General features: G+C 41.8%; 1 protein-coding gene across 5 annotated transcripts in view; it reads left to right on the forward strand.

The window, feature by feature from the left end:
- Nucleotides 1-19498, forward strand: part of arnt2 (aryl-hydrocarbon receptor nuclear translocator 2) — a 66793-nt gene that overhangs the window by 34241 nt on the left and 13054 nt on the right. For all 5 annotated transcript variants that reach the window (XM_026184348.1, XM_026184431.1, XM_026184593.1 and 2 more), the window contains 6 exons: nt 3580-3656; nt 7708-7842; nt 9774-9848; nt 14023-14174; nt 18337-18409; nt 18773-18896. In XM_026184348.1, coding sequence (XP_026040133.1) covers nt 3580-3656; nt 7708-7842; nt 9774-9848; nt 14023-14174; nt 18337-18409; nt 18773-18896 — 636 coding nt within the window. The remainder of the gene's footprint in view (nt 1-3579; nt 3657-7707; nt 7843-9773; nt 9849-14022; nt 14175-18336; nt 18410-18772; nt 18897-19498) is intronic.

A 19498-nucleotide genomic window follows, 5' to 3' on the forward strand; every position in this document is an offset into this window, starting at 1 on the left:
TCTTTGGACCCCCAGTTTTAAGCAAATGCCTCTTACAGATAAAATAACTGTCGCCCAGCTATTTTATCTAGGAGCTGCCTTTTTTTACCATTTATTTGAACTTTTGTAAGCCAGCGGTAATTTTTAAGAGGCAAAGGAAGATTGACAAAGACACAAAAGTTTATATAGGAGTTTAAAAAAATCAATCCAGCTAAAAACAAATCTGCTTCTCCCAAATGTTGGTCGAACTCCGTGTATGATTTATATGAAATTTGTTCATAAATCAGATTTCTTACAGCTGTGTTACCGTATGTTATCATGAGGGGAAAAGCCCATATTTACAATGTAACACGCACGTGCGTGGTATGCTGCCGTGGTCTCAGACCAGGTGTCTAAATTGATGACGTGACAAAGTAGAGCGATGAGACTGAGCAACACCAAATAAAAACAACAAAATTCCTCCCGGGGTTCTCAGGCCACACTGGAATAATTCCACATGTGTTTTGCAATCAGGGACATATGGTCTCTCTTCCTTGAGCTAAAAATACTCCTTTGGAATGTTCTGGACACAATACATCGGGTATCAAGCAACATACAGACGCTTATAAACTTCAGATGGATAACAGAGACACGCTATGAAAAATCCAGACACGCACAGTTCCACTTTAATGAGCGTGCATTTGGTGTTGGCTGAACATTGAGAAATGTAGCCACAGATGACGATGAAGTCATCGTCTTATTTGGAACTTGGATTTTTGTCTGTCTGTGCATTTGTATTTCCTGCTGTCGTTTAGTCAAAGGTATTTTAGCTTCATCCCACAGTACAAAGTTCATTCATCAGTGACTTCTGGCAAAAATGAAAGAGGAATTGATTTAACTTCTTTATTTTTGCCTTTTTGTGGTCTAACTTCTGTTTTTAACTGGAATTATGACGTGACATGAAAGGCTTCACTTGAACAGATTTCACTCAAAACATCTCAGCCCATCCAAACATGTGGCGTTTGCAGAAATGGAAAACAATGTTTTAAAGGTCATTTTATGATTGGTTAGTTATGATTGGGGTCAAAGCATCGGAGAATATTTAAAATGTGCTGACACAGCAAAATAGTAGTGAACAATGGTAGCGCTGGCTGATCCAGGATATTATAGCGAATGCCCATAACTGGCTATCACAAAGTGCATGCGTTAGAAAAGCTGAAAGGGCTTCCTTGATCCAGTCTGGGCATTTTGGGGTTCATGGTTAATGATGGACTGGATGTCAGCCAGTAGATTACTTCTCACTGCTTGAATTTTGTCTGACGTAGCTCCTCTGCTCTTTGTATGAGGATTAAAAACCAAAGGTTTTAGTGGGTGAAACACAGTTAGCCAACCTGACAAACTATGGCTTTCCTGTCAGCTAATCTGTAATCCAGGAAACAGAGGAATACAGTCCCGTGTCTGTGTGCTTGTTTTTGAGCATATTTAGTTGGATGGTATTAAAAGCACTAAAATCAAAGAACATAACTCTCACATCAGCTCCAAATGCCCCCAGATGAGGAAGGATTTCATGATGTGCCGTGTAAGGGCCACTGATCTGTAGTCGTTCAGTTCAAGTGGACACTGGTACTGGCAGAATACAGGATGCTTCCACAGTGTCGACTCAGATTGAAGATCCTGTTGAGAAGTAGACACAGTTAGGGGGGGAAGCACAGTCCTCAAGCAGCTTTGAACACACCCTCTGGGCCATCAGCCTTCCCAGAGCTTAGGCTTCCTAGCTCCAGTCTCACCCATGCCTCTGTGACGTAAAAGAGGCACAGGTGTGAGAGGGGAAGTACCTGATCCATATTAGAAATGCAAGGAGGAGGAGAAGCAGTGGGACTGGGTGTGACCATATAGTCAAATCCGTTGAAGAACTGGTTGAGTCCATCAGCTCCTTAAATGGCTCTTTTCTTTTTGTTGAAGCCAGAGATGGCACAGATTCCCCATCCATCTCTAAACGTTACCCTTTTCTGGTTGAAAATTGCCTTCATGTCACTAGTTTGTTATTGTGGAAACAGCATACAGTCTTTGTGGGTATGATTGTGTGTCTACAGAGGTTCATGTCAATCTATCTGTTTCCACTAGCACGCTCAGAGCAGGCGCCCTCAGAGCTTCAGCAGCATCAGGTGTCCATTTCCTGACTGGGAGTTTAGTTGCAGACAATCTTTGGCATTACCATACAATATAAGGGTGAAACCAGTTAGATCCACATTGAAGTCGGGCGATGATTCAACCATGTTTCAGTAAAACATATGAGACTGCACTCACAGTTAGAGCTGGGCGATATATCGAGTTTTTAAAACATATCGATATATTTTTATACGAGATATAAGATGTGACAATATCCTTTATATCGATATAGTCTATGTTACGTTATAATTATAGTTGTGGAGCCGCAAGTTTGCCTCTCTTTCGTCCACTTTTGTCTCTACGCAACGTTACTCCGCCTTGCCTTCACTGAAGACAACTCTCCCTCCTCCCCCATCGCTTCACGTGCAGGCAGCGACAAGACGGACACGGCAAATCTCCGTTAACGAGTTACTGCGCATCGCCCCATGCGTGGGGCTGGACGGCGTCAACGTGCTAACGAGCTAAACATGCTAACGAGCTAACCGCGCTAACGAGCTAACAGCGCTAACCCTAAAATCCTTTCATTCTCTCAAAAGTTGACAGCGCGCCTTATGTATGAATTCTGGTTGTGCTTGATGGCCGCGAACCGATTTTATGTGGAACACGGCGCTCAGCAATCTGTCAAAATGTTTGAGTACGACTTTGGTAAGCTACGGAGCTGCACCGCTTGATAGATTGTCGGCGCATTACGGCTACCGAGGAGCTTCGCGGAGTGATACGTACTGTGCATCAACGTAATATTACCGTACTGTGTGTGTATAAGGACCATAAATGGCACCTGTAAGAGACGTGGTTATGAAGCGGATTTCAAACTCCAGGCTGTCAGTCACACAGCAAAACTTGGGAACAGAGCAGCTGTGAAATCTGTCTTTGTTATTACGCTCAGCGTCTTTTAGTTTATATTTTGACTGCACAATTGTGAGCTCTTCGTTTAGCACAAAAACAACCTTGTTTTCTTTTATTTATGGAGCATGATTATTTAATGAATGCTCATAATTTAATTTTGAGTAATTTTTCATGTACATCTGTGCTGTATGTTAATAAAAGTGCCTGTGTGACATCTGGGACACAGCTTTGACTAAGAACTCTCTTTTTGTTCTTACTTTATGGCGTAAAAAAAAAAATCGAGATATATATCTTATATCGCCATCCAGCTAAAAAATATCGAGATATGAATTTTGGGTCATATCGCCCAGCCCTACTCACAGTATACTAAGTCTCAACCAATATCTGCAGCACATCACTTTAAGTTGGCAGAGAGTTGACATTTCCCATGATGACTGTTGGCAGAAAGGGCTTAATGTCACCACTTCTAAGCCTTCAGAGCTAATCTGTTTCACTGAAAAATCTCTTCTCCTGAGTAAACACTTCCCACAGAAGGATCTGTCTGTGCTCGACAAAAAACACACTTTATGTTTCACACCTTGCTCTTTTCCTTTCTCTTGTGCTCAGGTATGACTATACCAGAAGAAGACACAGAGGCGGGTCAGACTGGAAAGTACTGCCTCGTGGCTATTGGAAGACTGCAGGTGTGTGGTGACACAAACAATTTAAACACTTTGATAAAATGGAAGGAATGGCTGTGTTTGTGTGTTTTTATGTATTCCATGTGGACAGAACATCTCTGTCTTTGAATACCAGTGTTTTCAGGTCCACAGGTGTATAAAATCAAGCAGCTAGCCGTAGAGTCTGCCGTTAGAAATTTTTGAAAGAATAGTTTGTTCTGAAAAGCTCACTTAATTTGAGCGAGTTATTGTAAGATGAATAGGACTCTTCCCTCCTTGATTATTCTGCAACTGTAAGTGATATTGTTGTAACGTGTTCAGAAAGTGGCAGACTATGTAAATGTGTAGCATGCATAAAATTCTCCAATGATCTGTTGAATGAATAACTGCAAGATGTGTGCCGAGAGCTTTATCACAGGTGTGTGTTAGCACAGGGCTGTTCGATATAACCATATATATGGATGACGATATAAAAACGTCTATGTTGCATTTTACGCTATCGTTTGTTTCGTGGTGTCGCAAAATAAACTGTTTACGGTAATATTTTTTTCATGGTTCTGATGTCACTGTAGTAAAGTTCTCTCTTTCTCTTATATTTAATATAACCACACTACGGACGGACAAGCACCTGTATTTATGCGTTGTGGTTAGCAACAACAACAGTAAAACCATCGCGTGTCCGCTTGTTTATGTTCCACATAAACCTTTCACAATAAAGCGCAAGATCCTGTTGAGACTTTTCAAAATAAACTGAATCACGTGAAAGAGTAGATTATTTACGGATGAGAAGTAAAAAAGAGCCGCCAGGTGTTAAAAAATAAAGCTTAGACGCAAACGTTAGAACAGGCTTTCCCCCGCAGCACGCCGTGTAATAAATACTCACAAAGAAAACGGCGGCCGTTACAACTTATGTCTAAAAATGTATCGTTTCATGCATCGGTTAAAACACTCGACTCCAGCTACATGACGCACAGCTGGAAACACTTCACGCAAGTCGAGCTGCCCGAGATTCACAGAATTTACAGCAAATGTTACATTTTTGTGATTTATATCGTTATCGGACGATAGATGTCTTATATCGGGAGATGAGGTTTTGGTCATATCGCACAGCTCTATGTTAGCATAGCTTTAGTATTTGTAACTTAGCAGTGGGAAGAGTGATCCAATGTAAAGTGAACTGGGATAGATGTACTCCTGCAGATGAGTTGATGGACTTCAGGTGTACATGTCTTACATTTACTCAGGCACAAAAACAAGAAGCAAACAGAGAGGAGAGCAGTGAGCGAGAGGAGGTATTTCCAGCGCCATGACATATATAATTGTCTTTCGTATTCAACAAGGCAAACAATGTTGATTAGACAAATAACTTAAAATGAATGTACAGTGAAATACATTCGTTTTTTAGGGGTTATTTTAAATTCTCATTGAATTGCCCTAGCATCCTCATTTATGGGAGATGTTTACATTGTATTTAATATTATATTGTATTGTATTGTCGAGGCGTTCCCAGGCACGCGATAGCTATATTCTCTCCACTGAGTCCCGGGTCTACTCCAGGATCTCCTCCCGATAGGACCTCCCTGGTCTGAACACCTTACCCAGGAGGCACCTGCCTTAACTGGCTCCTTTCAATGTGGAGGAGCAACGACTCCTGAATGATTGAACTCCTCACCCTATCGCTAAGGGAGAGCCATTTCTTATCTGCAATCTTTCCCGACACTGGGCATCAATTAAATGTAAAACAATTAGATTAAACATATAGTAGATTTGGTACCGACTAGTGACAGTAGTAACAATTAGTTAAGCACATCCCTAGTATCAAACAACAGCTATGAAGAGAGACAGAATATCAGTCAGAATAAACACATTACATAGAATTTATAAATTGATTTGCATCTCACTGTGTGAAGTATTTGATCCCCAAACGAAGCATGACGAAGTACTTGGTGGAGAAACCTTTGTTGGCAAGCCCAGCAGTAAGATGTTTGCACTTGAGCTCTGACCAGTGTGACACTTTATTTAAGGTTGCTTGGATCCCAGTACTCATCATGGAGCAGCTTTCCAGCCACTCACTGCAATCTTGTTTCATTCGCTCTCGCTGTCTGCTTCTGCTCCTCAAGTTCACCTCCCTTCCAGGTTCTGCCGTCCTCCTAAAATACGGGAGGCATGATTGGCTCATGATGACTGGCTGCCAAACAGCCTTCCCTGACACCACACCCTGAACCCAACCAGCTGAGCCACAAACCGCACCACGCCACACATTTTAGGATTGATTTGGACTCCTCTTAACAGGAACTCTTGAAGTCACTTAGATTTCTTGGCTGCCAAACGGAAGCTCAAAACTTCAGCGCCACAGATTTTCTATAGTGAGGTCTGGAAACTGGGTAGCCCACTGCTTGACATTATGGTTCTTCTTTAGCCATTCCTATGTTGCATTGGCAGTATGTTTTGGGTCATTATCATGCTGGAAGACCACACACGACTCATCTTCAGTGTTCTGGCTGAGGGAAGGAGTTTCTTGTCCAGCGTTTTAGGGTACATGTCCCCGTTCATTGGCCCCTTAATGCAATGAAGACGTCTAGTAGCAGAAAAACGACCCCAAAGCATCATGTTTCCCACCTCCGAGTTTGGCTGTGGGGATGGTGTTCTTTGAATCATACTCAGCATTTCTTGTCCTCCAAACATGGCAGGTCGAGTTAGAGCTAGATTTTTCTTTCATCTGACCACAGCCCTTTCTCCGAAGCCTTCTCTGATTCATGTAGATGTTCACTGGCAAACTCAAGACAGGCCTGTTCATGTGCCTTCTTGAGGCTGGGGAATTTGCAGACACCGCAACATTGTGATTCAATCCAATTTTATTTGCATAGCACGAAATCACAACAGTTGCCTCAAGACATTTTATGTTTTCAGACCTTACCATGACACATAGAAAACCCCAACATTCAAATGACCTCCTATGAACAACACTTGGTAATGTTGGGAAGGAAAACAAGAAGAAGCCTCTGGCAGAAGCAGACTCAGGGAGGGGCAGCCATCTGTCACAGCTTGTTTGTCAGTGCATCATGGAAGACACCAGCAACATGGGGATTCAGGGTCACCTGATCCAACCCTAGCTGTAGGCTTTATCAAAAGGGAAAGTTTAAATTCTAATCTTAAAAGTAGAGGGTGTCTGCCTCCAGTCTAAACTGGACACTGGTTCCACAGCGGCCTGAAAGTTGAAGGCTCTGTCAACAGTGTTCTTAATGAATGTGGTCCCACCTGCCTTTATAATCATCCTCACCTCATGCGCCATGATTTTGATGGAGCTCTAGACTGAAGGCGATTGATGTTGTTCATAAATGGAAAAAAAAACAAGTTGCCACCTTCTCACCCATTCAAACAAGCACTTTCTATCTGCTTTTTCCTATCGAGCATTCATACGGAGAGCAACTTTGGGTTAATATTTTGCCCGAGGATATTTGGCATGCAGACTGGAGCAGCCAGGGATTTTCCCCTAAACCACCCCCAAGTTTACAGCACCTGAAATTCCCAGACGGCTTCTATCCAAATGCTAACCAGGCCCAACCCTGCTTAGCCTCCGAGATCAGACAAGCTCAGGCTTGCTCACAGTGCTATGCAGGTCTACAGTATTGTCCCCAACGTCCTTTGACGGCTCTTTGGTCTTGCCCATGGTGGTGCAGAGGAAAAGAAATCTGTGATCAAGTTTGATGTATATACATAATATTTTGATATCAGGAGTATCTGTAATTGATTTATTGTTGTGCAATGTTGATTTATTGTAATCTTTGGGGGCCAGAATCCTGGCTGTTATATTGGATCAAATACTTATTTCATGTAAATCAATTTGCAACTTTTACGCAGTGTGTTTTTTCAAAATTGTGGTTGATATTGAATTATACATATTTTGTTCTGTGTTTTCACTGAAGCACTACAAATTGCTTACAGTTTTTCTCTTTACCACTTTTGGCAGTCAGATCACCAAATAGAAGGTTGTAATAACCCCCCATTAACCTTCCTGAATCTCTTCTTCATACACCTAAATGGCGTTAAATGTGTGTGTGTGGGGCTTCCTCAGGTGACCAGCTCTCCAGTCTCAATGGATATGAATGGCCTGTCAGTTCCCACAGAGTTCCTGTCACGTCACAACTCTGATGGTGTCATCACTTTTGTGGATCCACGCTGCATCAGTGTCATTGGTTATCAGCCTCAGGTCAGACTTTGTGCTATGAATGTCATGAAAAAAGACGACAGTTATCATGTTGTTAATGTGTTTTATGCAGTGCAAAATAATGCAAAATAATGCATAGTAAGTATGGAACGCCAGGACTGCCATAATGAATTAAATACACCATTAAATAATTAATTAAAATTGGAAATAATTAATTACATAAATATTTCTGACACATGTAATTAATTAATTCTTGACACATTTAAATAATTATTTAATGATTTATTTATTTAATTCATTTTGGCACTTTTGTCCCCTTCATCTCGCTCCTTGAAATAATTTTATCTGTCAGCCTCACACATCAAACTAAGTGGGCGGGGTTAACACTGCCCAGCTCAGACAACAATTTTACACGTATGATCTTAAAACAGGACACAGCCACTATACGTGCTGGCCTCATATCAAATGTGAAGGCAGACTGAGTCTATGTTTGACGTTTGTTTATATCTAATCTTCCTTTTCAAACATTTAAACAGCAGCGAGTCTGCAGCTGAGGGAATACAAACTCAAACTGTCAGAACAGGTTTGCTCGTTTCTTGCGTGGATTCATTTGGTGATTTATTAAATGTGTAACTGTTATTCTAATCTGCTGCTGAGTCTCTTGCGCTGATTAAAATGCAGATAACACAGATCACACCTGTTCAACCAATCACTTTCATTCCACTTTGATCTGGACAAACTGACGCTTCATCTCTGTTACAGTGTTGCTATATGTTTGTGTTCTTTATGCTGTAGATTTTCACGTCTCTGGAATAGTTGGCAGTAATACGGATGATTTTCTGTAAAATCATACTGATATGAGCCGTGACATATTCGTAGATGACCGTTAGATAGTCAGCTGGGAAACTCTGTTAACTCATGGAGCTGAGGATATCGTGGACATGCTGAGACTCGCTCCGTGGTGTACAGGGCCGTTTACCCTCATGATTAATATTCACAATAAAAATATTAGCCGAACATCATGAAGTCTGTATGTGTTTCATAGTGTCGAACAACCTTTGTACAGTTAAAGCCAGCAGTTACTACATGACGGAAACACCAACGTTATCTCTTTTATGTGTTTATACACAGGTCACGCTGATTACTGAACAAAAACCCAAAGATCAGATGTTAATCGAATTTATTTGCTCTCTCTCCTCCTTAAACATGTTTTTAATGTTAGTTATAATTCAGAATTATACTGAAACACGTAGGACACATAAGAACATCAGGAAATAAAACACCGATAAATATAACCTCAGTAAAAGAAGTCAGCGGGGGTTACTACAGCTGTGTACCGGGGCCTGCGCTTTGTCGGTGGGATTGCTTGCGAGGCGAGCGGGTCTATCCCACGCTTTGCCGTGAGACTGGGCAGACATCTCCGAAATCATCGAAACACTTTTGCAAAGAGGCTGTATCTAAGCGTATGCAGCTGTCTTTGTTTGCCTTGTGGATGGACTGGAAGACGTACCCTGTTTCTCACCTAGTGACATCAGGGATATTCTCCAGCCCTGCCATGTCACCGAAGAAGATAAGGGGTTAAGAAAATAAATGGATGGATGATTGATGAGTGACCCAGCACAACACTCGAGAATAGTTTTACAAAAGTGCAAACAGGAAGAAGGAGAACACAGAGAATTTACGTTCATTTCACAACTACTTGCTAGCCCATATAGACTTTTATTGACTGACTTAAGAAATACAATTGAGTCATCTGTTTGTTATATTAGGATACAAAAACACATCCTGTTTGTTGAAGGTCATCTCACTCTAATATAACTGTTATATTGTTGTTGATATTTTTTCTTTTTAGTCACAAATATAATTACATCTATAATATCTGCCAGGAAAATAAATGCATACACCCCAAATTAATGTGGTATAATTGAAGCAAGAATAAGCTCCTAACAACTGACTGTTTTCTTGTCCTTCAGGACCTGCTGGGGAAAGATATTCTGGAGTTCTGCCACCCCGAAGACCAGAGCCACCTGAGAGAAAGTTTTCAACAGGTAAGACTGCACTGTAGCTTTTCATCTTTCTGTACTCATTCACCGTCAGCAGAAGAAGCTTTTACATCAGATTACCTGGGCTGGCAGGGAGGATATAAACACAGCTGAATACATTCATAGAGAAAATTTGGATGTTACTTTGAAGCAGTCATTAGAGGCTCATCCATCCATTGATCACATTCATGAAGCTCTTTCCTGTCAGCATCAGTCATCCAACATATTTTATTCCTAGACGAACAGGTAGTTTTTCATCTGCTGTGGATTTTTCCATGTGTTCCTGTTTCCTTTGAGCTTAGCTCAAACAATGAAACACAGCAGTTGTGGTGTTTAGTTACTGATCACTATCACAAGTACAATAGCAAACACTTGATCAGGAAAGGTCAGGCTTGATCAGTCTAAGATAAGTAATGGGGAGAAGAGAAATCCAGTAACACACACATACAAAGTACATCAACAACTCTTTCACAGACACAGTGTTCCATAAGCTGTCTCTCAGCAGGCATCTCTATGGTTGAATGATTGGGTTTACTGATTGTGTATTGTGCTTAAGTCGACCACTTTTTCATTTCTCTCAGTCACAAGTAAAACTGATTGTGATCATGTAGGGGCTTAACTTTAATTTTCTGAAAGGTTACATACTCTGGTCGAATATCATAACTTGACTTGGTGATTAAAACCTTTGCCTCTAACAGAGTTCTGGGCCTAACCCATTGGTGCATAGTTCACATAAATTCGGAAAACATCAAAGTGTAAGTTTTCCAACTACCGCTCTCTACTATGGGGCACATTTGTGGATGGATGCAGAGGAAACATTCCACATGCGTGGACACATGGATTTGGATACTAAGAAAAGCCACTAACGATACCTCCAACAGGGTTAAGATCCCAAACTTCCAAACTATGATTGCATTATGAGTTTGTACTACTTGTACAAAATCTTTTCTGATAAACTTAATTGCCCCTCTAAGAATTGCGTGTACCAGGGATCCCCGCGGCTATGTTGTTGGGGGGGCTTTCTCCCATGGCAAATTAGTCCTTGCTGAGGGACAAGACAAAGAGCGATTCAGAAGACCGCTATGAGTGAAAAATCAAGGGAACAATTCTGCTACCCTGCCCTAGAGCCAGGCCTTAGCTGGAGGCGCTGTAGGAGTCTGTGCAGTGTATGCCAGGTGATTGGCAATGGCGGGGACCCTGGCGGACTGATCCCCAGCTACCGAGACAAGTGATTAGGACATAAATTGTCACCTCTGTGGTGGGAAAGAACCTGAGCTAGTTGGTTGAGAGGTTGAGAAGTACTGGCTAGATAAGGTCTGGCTCACCTTAACACACCTGGACTCTGGAACCCGGTTCTGGATAGTGTCTCCTGGAGAGAGGCTCTAATCTGTCCAAGTCTGGAGTTGCCCTTGGTGAGAGGCAGCGGGCTGGGGTGGGTATCTCGGTATCTGCTCGGCTTCCTGCCTGTATGTTTGCATTTATTCTGGTGGACAATAAAGTTTCTTACCTGCACCTTCAGGTTGGGGAACGGCCCTGACTTTCTGCCTGTGTTTATGTGCTGAATGACAGTTCAGAGTACCCGGCCTTCTTGTAGTCCCGGAGTGGGGTGCTTGAGGGTGCCCCACCCGGGGACTGTGCCATCCTATTGGGAGACTTCACAACTCAACTGAGGATTTTGTCAGGCAGTGGACCTCCTTAATCCCACTGACACGTCTTCCATAGAGGAAGCAGAATCTGGGGACTAGGGGGATGACTTGTCCATCGCTGGGGGTGAGGTCACTGAGACAGTAAAGCAACTCCTTGGTGGCAGGGCCCATGGAGTGGATGAGATTCACCCTGAGTTCTTGAAGGCACTGCATGTTGTAAGGCTGTCTTGGTTGACACGCCTTTGCAATGTTCTGTGGAGATCTGGGGCGGTACCTTTGGATTGGCAGAACAGGGCGATGGTTCCCATCTTTAATAACAGGGACCAGAGGGTGTGCTCCAACTAGAGGGGGGCCACACTCCTCAGCCTCTCTGGGAAAGTCTATGCATGGGTGCTGGAAAGTAGAGTCTGTCCGTTCAGACCTCAGATACAGGAGGGACAATGTGCTTTTTGTCCAAACCGCGTAACACTGGAACAGCTCCTCAGCCTCTCAAAGATACTTGAGGTTGTATGGGAGTTTGCCCAACCAGTCTGCATGTCGTGAACTTGGAGAAGACATTTTACAGTGTCCCTTAAAGTATTCTGTGGGAGGTGCTTCGGGAGTACGTTAGGCCTGTTGCTATGGGCCATATATCAACCGCTATACAATCTCTGCAAGAGCTTGGTCAGCATTCCCAGCAATAAGTCGGACTCGTTCCCACTGGGTGTTGGACTCCGCCAAGCTGCCATTTGTCACCGATTCTGTTCATAATTTTAATGGACAGAATTTCTAGGCATAGCCAAGTGGCAGAAGGCTTCCACTTGGTTGGTCTCAGAATCTCACCTCTGTTTTTTGCAGTTGATATGGTTCTGTTGGTTTCATCAGGTGCTGGCCTTCAGCTCACACTGGAATGGTCCAGCCAAACAGCAAAAATGAGACCCAGGACATGTTGGAGACACTATATCTCTTGGCTGGCTTGTTAATCCCTTGGTGTTCCCACAGACAAGCTAGAAGAGATGGCTAAGGAGAGGGAGGTCCGGCCTTCTCTGCTTAGGCCCCCACAAACCAGCCCCCGAATAAGCAGAACAAAATGGATAAATTGGACTGTTCCCTCCCTTCTCACACAGGCAGTGTTGTTATCTCAGTCACCAGTCGGACACTGCATTTGGGCAGGTGTTTTTGTGGTCAAATTATCTAAAAGTTATTAGACAGAATTATCAAGTTGACTTTGATGTATGAAACCACGCAAACATAAAAGGGTAATTCACAAGTATATGTACTTATGATGTACGTATTTCAATAAATGATCAAAATACGGGGTAGAAGCGCCTTTTGCTCAAAGTTATTGGGTGAGGACTCTGAGATCAATAATGATCACCTCCAAAGATCAAAGAAAATCTTTCCATATTCTCTACCACAGAATGAGAAAGACGTCACTCCACTTTATTTCTGTGTTTACATACCAAAGTTTAAAAATCAGCTTTGTGACAAATGGATACCGGATCATGCAGATTAAATAACGTAATGAAGTAAAGTTTAATTCTCTAAGTGCCCAATAAAATAGGCAGGAGGGATATCTGGTAACTTCTTTATTTGATTTTGAGTGTGTGGTTTATTGATCGATCTCATTGATAAAGCCATGTGGTACATTTATTTTTGGTTATGTAATTTATTTCACTTTGTGATGTGGGGCATTTGTTTTGATAGCAACAACATATCACTGAGTTTTTCACGGCTGGATTTTACAAGATGAAAATGTTTTCGTCTCCTCTTTCCTCCCCATGTCTGTTGGGGGTGGAAACAAATCCTGTGCTACTCTGGCCTTCCTCCATCCCAAAGTCAACTTGGATGCATTTCACATTGAGAAGAATTGGAGAGCTTTCATTATTCAGACTATAGGCCGAGTGATTTCCTCAGAGAAAGAAAACTCGGGTCATACTGAAAGCACTACTATGACAGCTCAACTCAAAACCTTATTATTAAATGACATTTTAAAACGGCTGCAAATGATATATTTTAACATTCTCCTGCCAGATCAAACTGATTTCCTTGACAACTTCCATCCATCCATCCATCCATTCGCTACCGCTTATCCTTTTCAGGGTCGCGGGGGGTGCTGGAGCCAATCCTAGCTGTCATAGGGCGAGAGGCGGGGTACACCCTGGACAGGTCGCCAGTCTGTCGCAGGGCTAACACACAAGGACAGACAACCATTCACACTCACATTCACACCTAGTGGCAATTTGGATTATCCAATTAACCTATCCCCACAACTAACCTATCCTTGACAACTTGAAGCACTTAAATGGAATAAATAGGTTCCCCCTTTTGTTCTTGGCCTGGTGAATACTGGCATGCTAAAATGGTATAATTACATGCTTGATAAATGAATGTTTCACACTCCCTCAACTGCAAACTTAAAGTGAATTGTTCTAAGATGAAACACAAAAAAAGCTGTTGTCATATTATTTTGATTTTCTGACACACTTGTCACCAACTTGCCTGATAAAACACGGTCAGTGCTGTATTAAACTGTGATTGTCTTGCTTCTGTAGGTGGTGAAATTGAAGGGTCAGGTCCTGTCAGTGATGTATCGTTTCCGGATGAAAAACAGAGAGTGGATGCTGATCCGAACCAGCAGTTTCACCTTTCAGAACCCATACTCTGACGAGATCGAGTACATCATCTGCACCAACACTAATGTGAAGTATGTTCTTTCTGTGTTCCACTATTTATCTAATAATTCAAATGTATTAAGACCATCAATCTAAATGGCTACAGTGGGGTGGGGGGGTAAAAGGAGAACTATAAAGAGTTTGAAGTTCCAGCAACACTGGTAGTGAAAGAAGAGCTTTATTACTTGACCCGTGTGTTTCGGCCTGTGGCCTTCATTCATCAATTGTGACAAGATGCCTAGCACCATTGTGGAGCCCCCCATGTTTATGACCCACTGCAGGGGTCATTTTAACTCCCTGATATTTTAAAAATGTATTTAACTCTGTTAAATTAAAACCCCATCCTCTCATATTTAATGACTCACTCATGAATTAGTGAATTCTGGAGTGGATGGAAAAAAATTATTGTTTACACATATTTTGTGTCAAAATATGTGTAAAAGGAGCCAAAAGTAGCTGGATGTGATTGCTGAATAAATATACAGCGGGGAAAATAAGTATTTGACACATCAGCATTTTTATCAGTAAGGGGATTTCCAAGTGGACTATTGACACAACATTTCCACCAGATGTTGCCATCAAGCCAAATATTGACGTCATACAATCAAATCAGAACATATAAGTATACAAGTTAAACCACAATAAATAAAGTGAAATGACACAGGGAATAAGTATTGAACACACTTTATTCAATACTTTGTAGAAAAGCCTTTGTTGGTGATTACAGCTTCTAGACGCCTCTTGTATGGATAGACCAGTCGTCTGCATTGCTCAGGAGTGATTCTGGCCCATTCTTCCACACAAACGGTCTTTAAATCTTGAAGGTTCCTTGGGCCCCTTTTATGAACTTTAATCTTCAGTTCTCTCCATAGATTTTCTATGGGATTTAGGTCAGGTGATTGACTGGGCCATTCAAGCAACTTGATTTTCTTTCTTTGAAACCACTTCATTGTTTCCTTGGCCTTGTGTTTGGGATCATTGTCTTGCTGAAATGTCCACCCTCTTTTCATTTTTAGCTTCCTGGTAGATGGCAGCAGATTTTTATCCAGAATGTCCCGGTACATCTCTCCATTCATCCTGCCTTCAATAATATGAAGTCTGCCAGTACCCCTTGCTGAAAAGCAGCCCCAAACCATGATGCTTCCACCCCCAAACTTGACTGTTGGTATGGTGTTCTTGGGGTGGTGAGCAGTGCCATTTCTTCTCCAAACATGGTGTGTAGAATGACTGCCAAAAAGTTCAATTTTGCTTTCATCTGACCATACTATAGTCGTCCAATAATCCACAGGCTTCTCCAAATGCTGTTGCGCAAATTTTAACCGAGCCTTGACATGCTTTTTGTTCAGCAATGGAGTCTTGCGTGGTGAGCGTGCATGGATGCCATGGCGGTTCAGTGCATTGCTTATAGTTTTCTTTGAAACAACAGTACCTGCTGATGCAAGGTCTTCCTGAAGTTCTGTCCGAGTGGTTCTTGGCTCTTGGAGAACCCTCCTGATTATTCTTTGGACTCCTCGGACAGGGATCTTGCGTGGAGCACCTGATCGTGGCAGGTTTATGGTGAACTGATGCACTTTCCATTTCCGGATAATGGCCCCCACAGTGCTCACAGGAACATTCAGCATTCTGGAAATGCACCTATAACCATTCCCATCAAAATGCTTTTCAACGATAAGATTACGAAGATCTTGAGAGAGTTCTTTGCTTTTACCCATCATGAAGTCTTTCCTGTGTGCCTTCTGGGTAATGAGGAGCCTTTATAGGCCATCAATTAGGACTAAAGCAGCTGATATCAATTAGTACTGATAGGGGACAGGATTTCTCTATCAATACTGACAGATTTCAGGTGATCTCCTGGCTTTCTATGTCATTTTGCCCCTTGTTATCTCCATGTATTCAATACTTATTCCCTGTGTCATTTCACTTTATTTATTGTGGTTTAACTTGTATACTTATATGTTCTGATTTGTTTGTATGACGTCAATATTTGGCTTGATGGCAACATCTGGTGGAAATGTTGTGTCAATGGTCCACTTGGAAATCCCCTTACTGATAAAAATGCTGATGTGTCAAATACTTATTTTCCCCGCTGTATGTAGTTAGATAAAACATGAATAATTACTGCAGGGCCTAATAGGTCACGGGTTGAGCGGTGAGTCAGAACGGGGGAGTGTGTGAGGAACGTGTGGAGAACTGGGCAGGTTGCTGGCTGTATAATAGCAATGTCAAACTAGATTAAACAAATGAACTTTTTCAAGGAATGACAATGACTAATGTAACCTTGAGGGTTTTTAAAGTTGCTAATAAAATTTGATCTCATCTTGTTGCAAGATGGGATCAAAATGACCCCTCCTGATGGCTCTAGTGTCAAGAATGGCTTCTTGACAGTCACCTTTTCATTGACACAATTTATGATTCAGTGAACAGTAGATGGATCAGCTGAAAGGCCAGATGTGTCTCTAAGGTCCTGTTGCTGAATTTCATTTTCCTGTTCCTTAAGGACCTGAAATTCACATACCTGCCACTTTTTCTGTTGTCCTCCATAGGCACAGGTTACTCAGATTTTACTGCATAGCGAGCTGACACGTGACACGTTTTGACTAATAGCTCTTTGGGAATCACCTTCTTGATGTTCAACTAAGGAAATGGGAAGAAATGATGTGTTTTTGGAACAGGCTAAATGTTACAAAGCCTAAAGTTCGAATTTAAAAGTGGTTCTTTGATAAGTTGTCATTCATTCCTTAAATTGAATTAACAAAAGGGGAAATAAATGTGAACATGAGTGAAAAAAGCTGCCATTGCCCGAAGAAAAATACAGAAAGAAATTCAGACAGCCTGGAGAACATCACTATAAACATTACAAGAAAGTCCGGCTCCTTCAAAACATTAAGGGTCACTTCACTGTAACAAGCAGAGTCTGTTTTTTGCCCTGCTATGTGTGGTTGTACAGAATATCTGCTGTACTGGTCCTTTGTTAAGATTAGTAAATAGTGGACTCGTTAGGTTAATATTAGCTAGTTTCTTCACTGCTGACTCTGCATCAGCGCAGGAATGTGGAGGAATGGAGTTAACGGTGTCGTCAGACACTCCCCTCACTTCTCTTTTTAAAGATAAAAGCGGCACCAATGGGTCGGTGTTGTTCATCTAATTTATTTGCACTGGTCTGATTTCAGCTCAGGCTGGGTCAGTGAGTGCAGGGTGCTGCCAGTTATATTCAGACTAGCTTAATCAGATCAATCAAGGTCATGACATGTTGTCTTATCATATATGTAATAAATGCTCAACCAGCCAATGTTGCACCAAACCAACGTCCTTCAGCTGACGAGACTGGTGTTAGTTACAGAGTGACAGAACGAGGGATTTTTAACGTTGTGTTTCTAAACATGCTAATTTTCTTTTGAAAACAAATAATTTCTATTTGCACATATTAACAATTATTTCATTACAAAAACAGTTTTTGACAAATCGAGTGAAAAGAAATGATTATTACTCATCTTGTCAGCTCGTATTTCCTCTTCCTGCTGTGGAGATGCTCCAGTGTACCTCCTGCATTTATTAAGGCTTTCTACAACTGAAGTGAGATCAAATAATGCTGCAGTGCATCGAGCTGAGGATGGAACTAATGCAAACTGAATAATGATAAAATCTCTACAGAGCACTTTGTATAATCCTATTTCTTTACACACGCCAATCAAAGTCTGATTTTTGGGATGGATTATTCTCTGTTTTCCTTTCATAAAGCAGAGAATAATGGATGCATCGATCTATTATTATTTAACAAATTCTCTCATGAAGAAATTGCCATGTGTCGCTCAGTCACAATGTTCTTTAGCAAAATGTACTCATGAGTAAATCGCCCTGCTGTGTGTTGACGCACTCATTGCTTGACTGGACATTTTGCTGGCAGCCTTTGGACTCGCTGTACGTTGTAGGTCTTCTTCAACAGAGCAAGATGCTGAGTTGAGGGTTCTCGAGTGTTCAGGAGAAATATGTTTGCATGTTTGTCAACAACCTGGAATCAGAAGAACTGAAAAATACTGATATGAAGTCTTTGGCTGTGCCTGTACTTTATACTCTATATGAATATTTCTATTTTTCTTTCAATACTTATTGTATTAAACTTAGAATTGATGTAATTGATCATTACATCATGTGGTAAGTACAACATGTCTGAAGTGTTTGTGTGGTGCTTTGCAGGCAGCTACAACAGCAGCAGGCAGAGCTCGAGGTTCAACAGAGAGATGGGCTGACTGCCTACGACCTTTCCCAGGTAACCCTCTTCTTTGGAGTTTGGGATTCGATGTAATTGAAACATTTGGATGTTTTTGCCTGTTTTGAGGGTTTTTATGTGAAAGGATTCTTCCTGTTTCCATTGCTTGACAAACATGACTGAAAGCATTGACAGCAGTGAGGTCAACTGAGATGGTTGCTGACGTTGTTCCTTTTTCTTAAAATGTTTGCAGTGTTTGATAAGAGAAACCTCAGCAGCTTGTCTTCATTTTGTCTAGGTTGCAGTTGTTTTTTTAAAATATACTTTTAAACCAATCAGCATCCAGCCTGAGATATGTGTTTACTGCATTTTTTTTTTTTTTTTTGGTTAAATCATGCCTGAAACGCAAACCTGTACCCTCAGGTACCTGTGGCCAGCGTTGGCAGTGGAGTTCATGAGGCTGGAAAAAACATCGACAAGACAGAAGCCCTGTTCTCCCAGGAAAGAGATCCACGTTTTGCTGACATGTACACCAGCATCTCCGGCTGTAGGCGCGCGCGCACACACACACACACACACGTACACGTGTCTTTATATCCTTGTGGGGACACGCTTTCCCTAGCTGCTTTTCTACCATCAAAAATGAATGCCTGACCCTGACCCTAACCATAACCTAATTGTAACATTTTGAGGCTCGACAATGCTTTCAAACTCACGGGGACCAGCATGTTGGTCCCCACAATTATAGTAAACTTCCAATTTTAGGTCCCCACAAAGATGTTAATATCCGTCCACACACGCACACACATCTGCTGTTCAACAACACAAACTGGACCACATTTCTGTTGCTGGTCAGTGATTTATCACTGCTTATTTGTTGCAGTGATAAATCACCTGCGCAGACAACTAGAAAAAGCTACTGGCCTCTCAGCTTGACAAACTCAAGCTGTTGTTAATGGGAGACGGACACACCGTTTGTTTGTTTGTTTTTCCCTGCATCACTAACTGAATACATGCAGGAACCATGGCAATGACATGCAGACAGTTTGCAAGTGCACAGTTAGGTGTTAGCAGAGGGTCCAGCATACTTAGCAAACCCATTATTAACTTCAGAGTGTAATCATCTGTTGTTTTGGTTCCCTGTCCATG

This window comes from Astatotilapia calliptera, chromosome 1 (assembly GCF_900246225.1).
Source record: "Astatotilapia calliptera chromosome 1, fAstCal1.2, whole genome shotgun sequence".
NCBI classification, from domain to species: Eukaryota; Metazoa; Chordata; class Actinopteri; order Cichliformes; family Cichlidae; genus Astatotilapia; species Astatotilapia calliptera.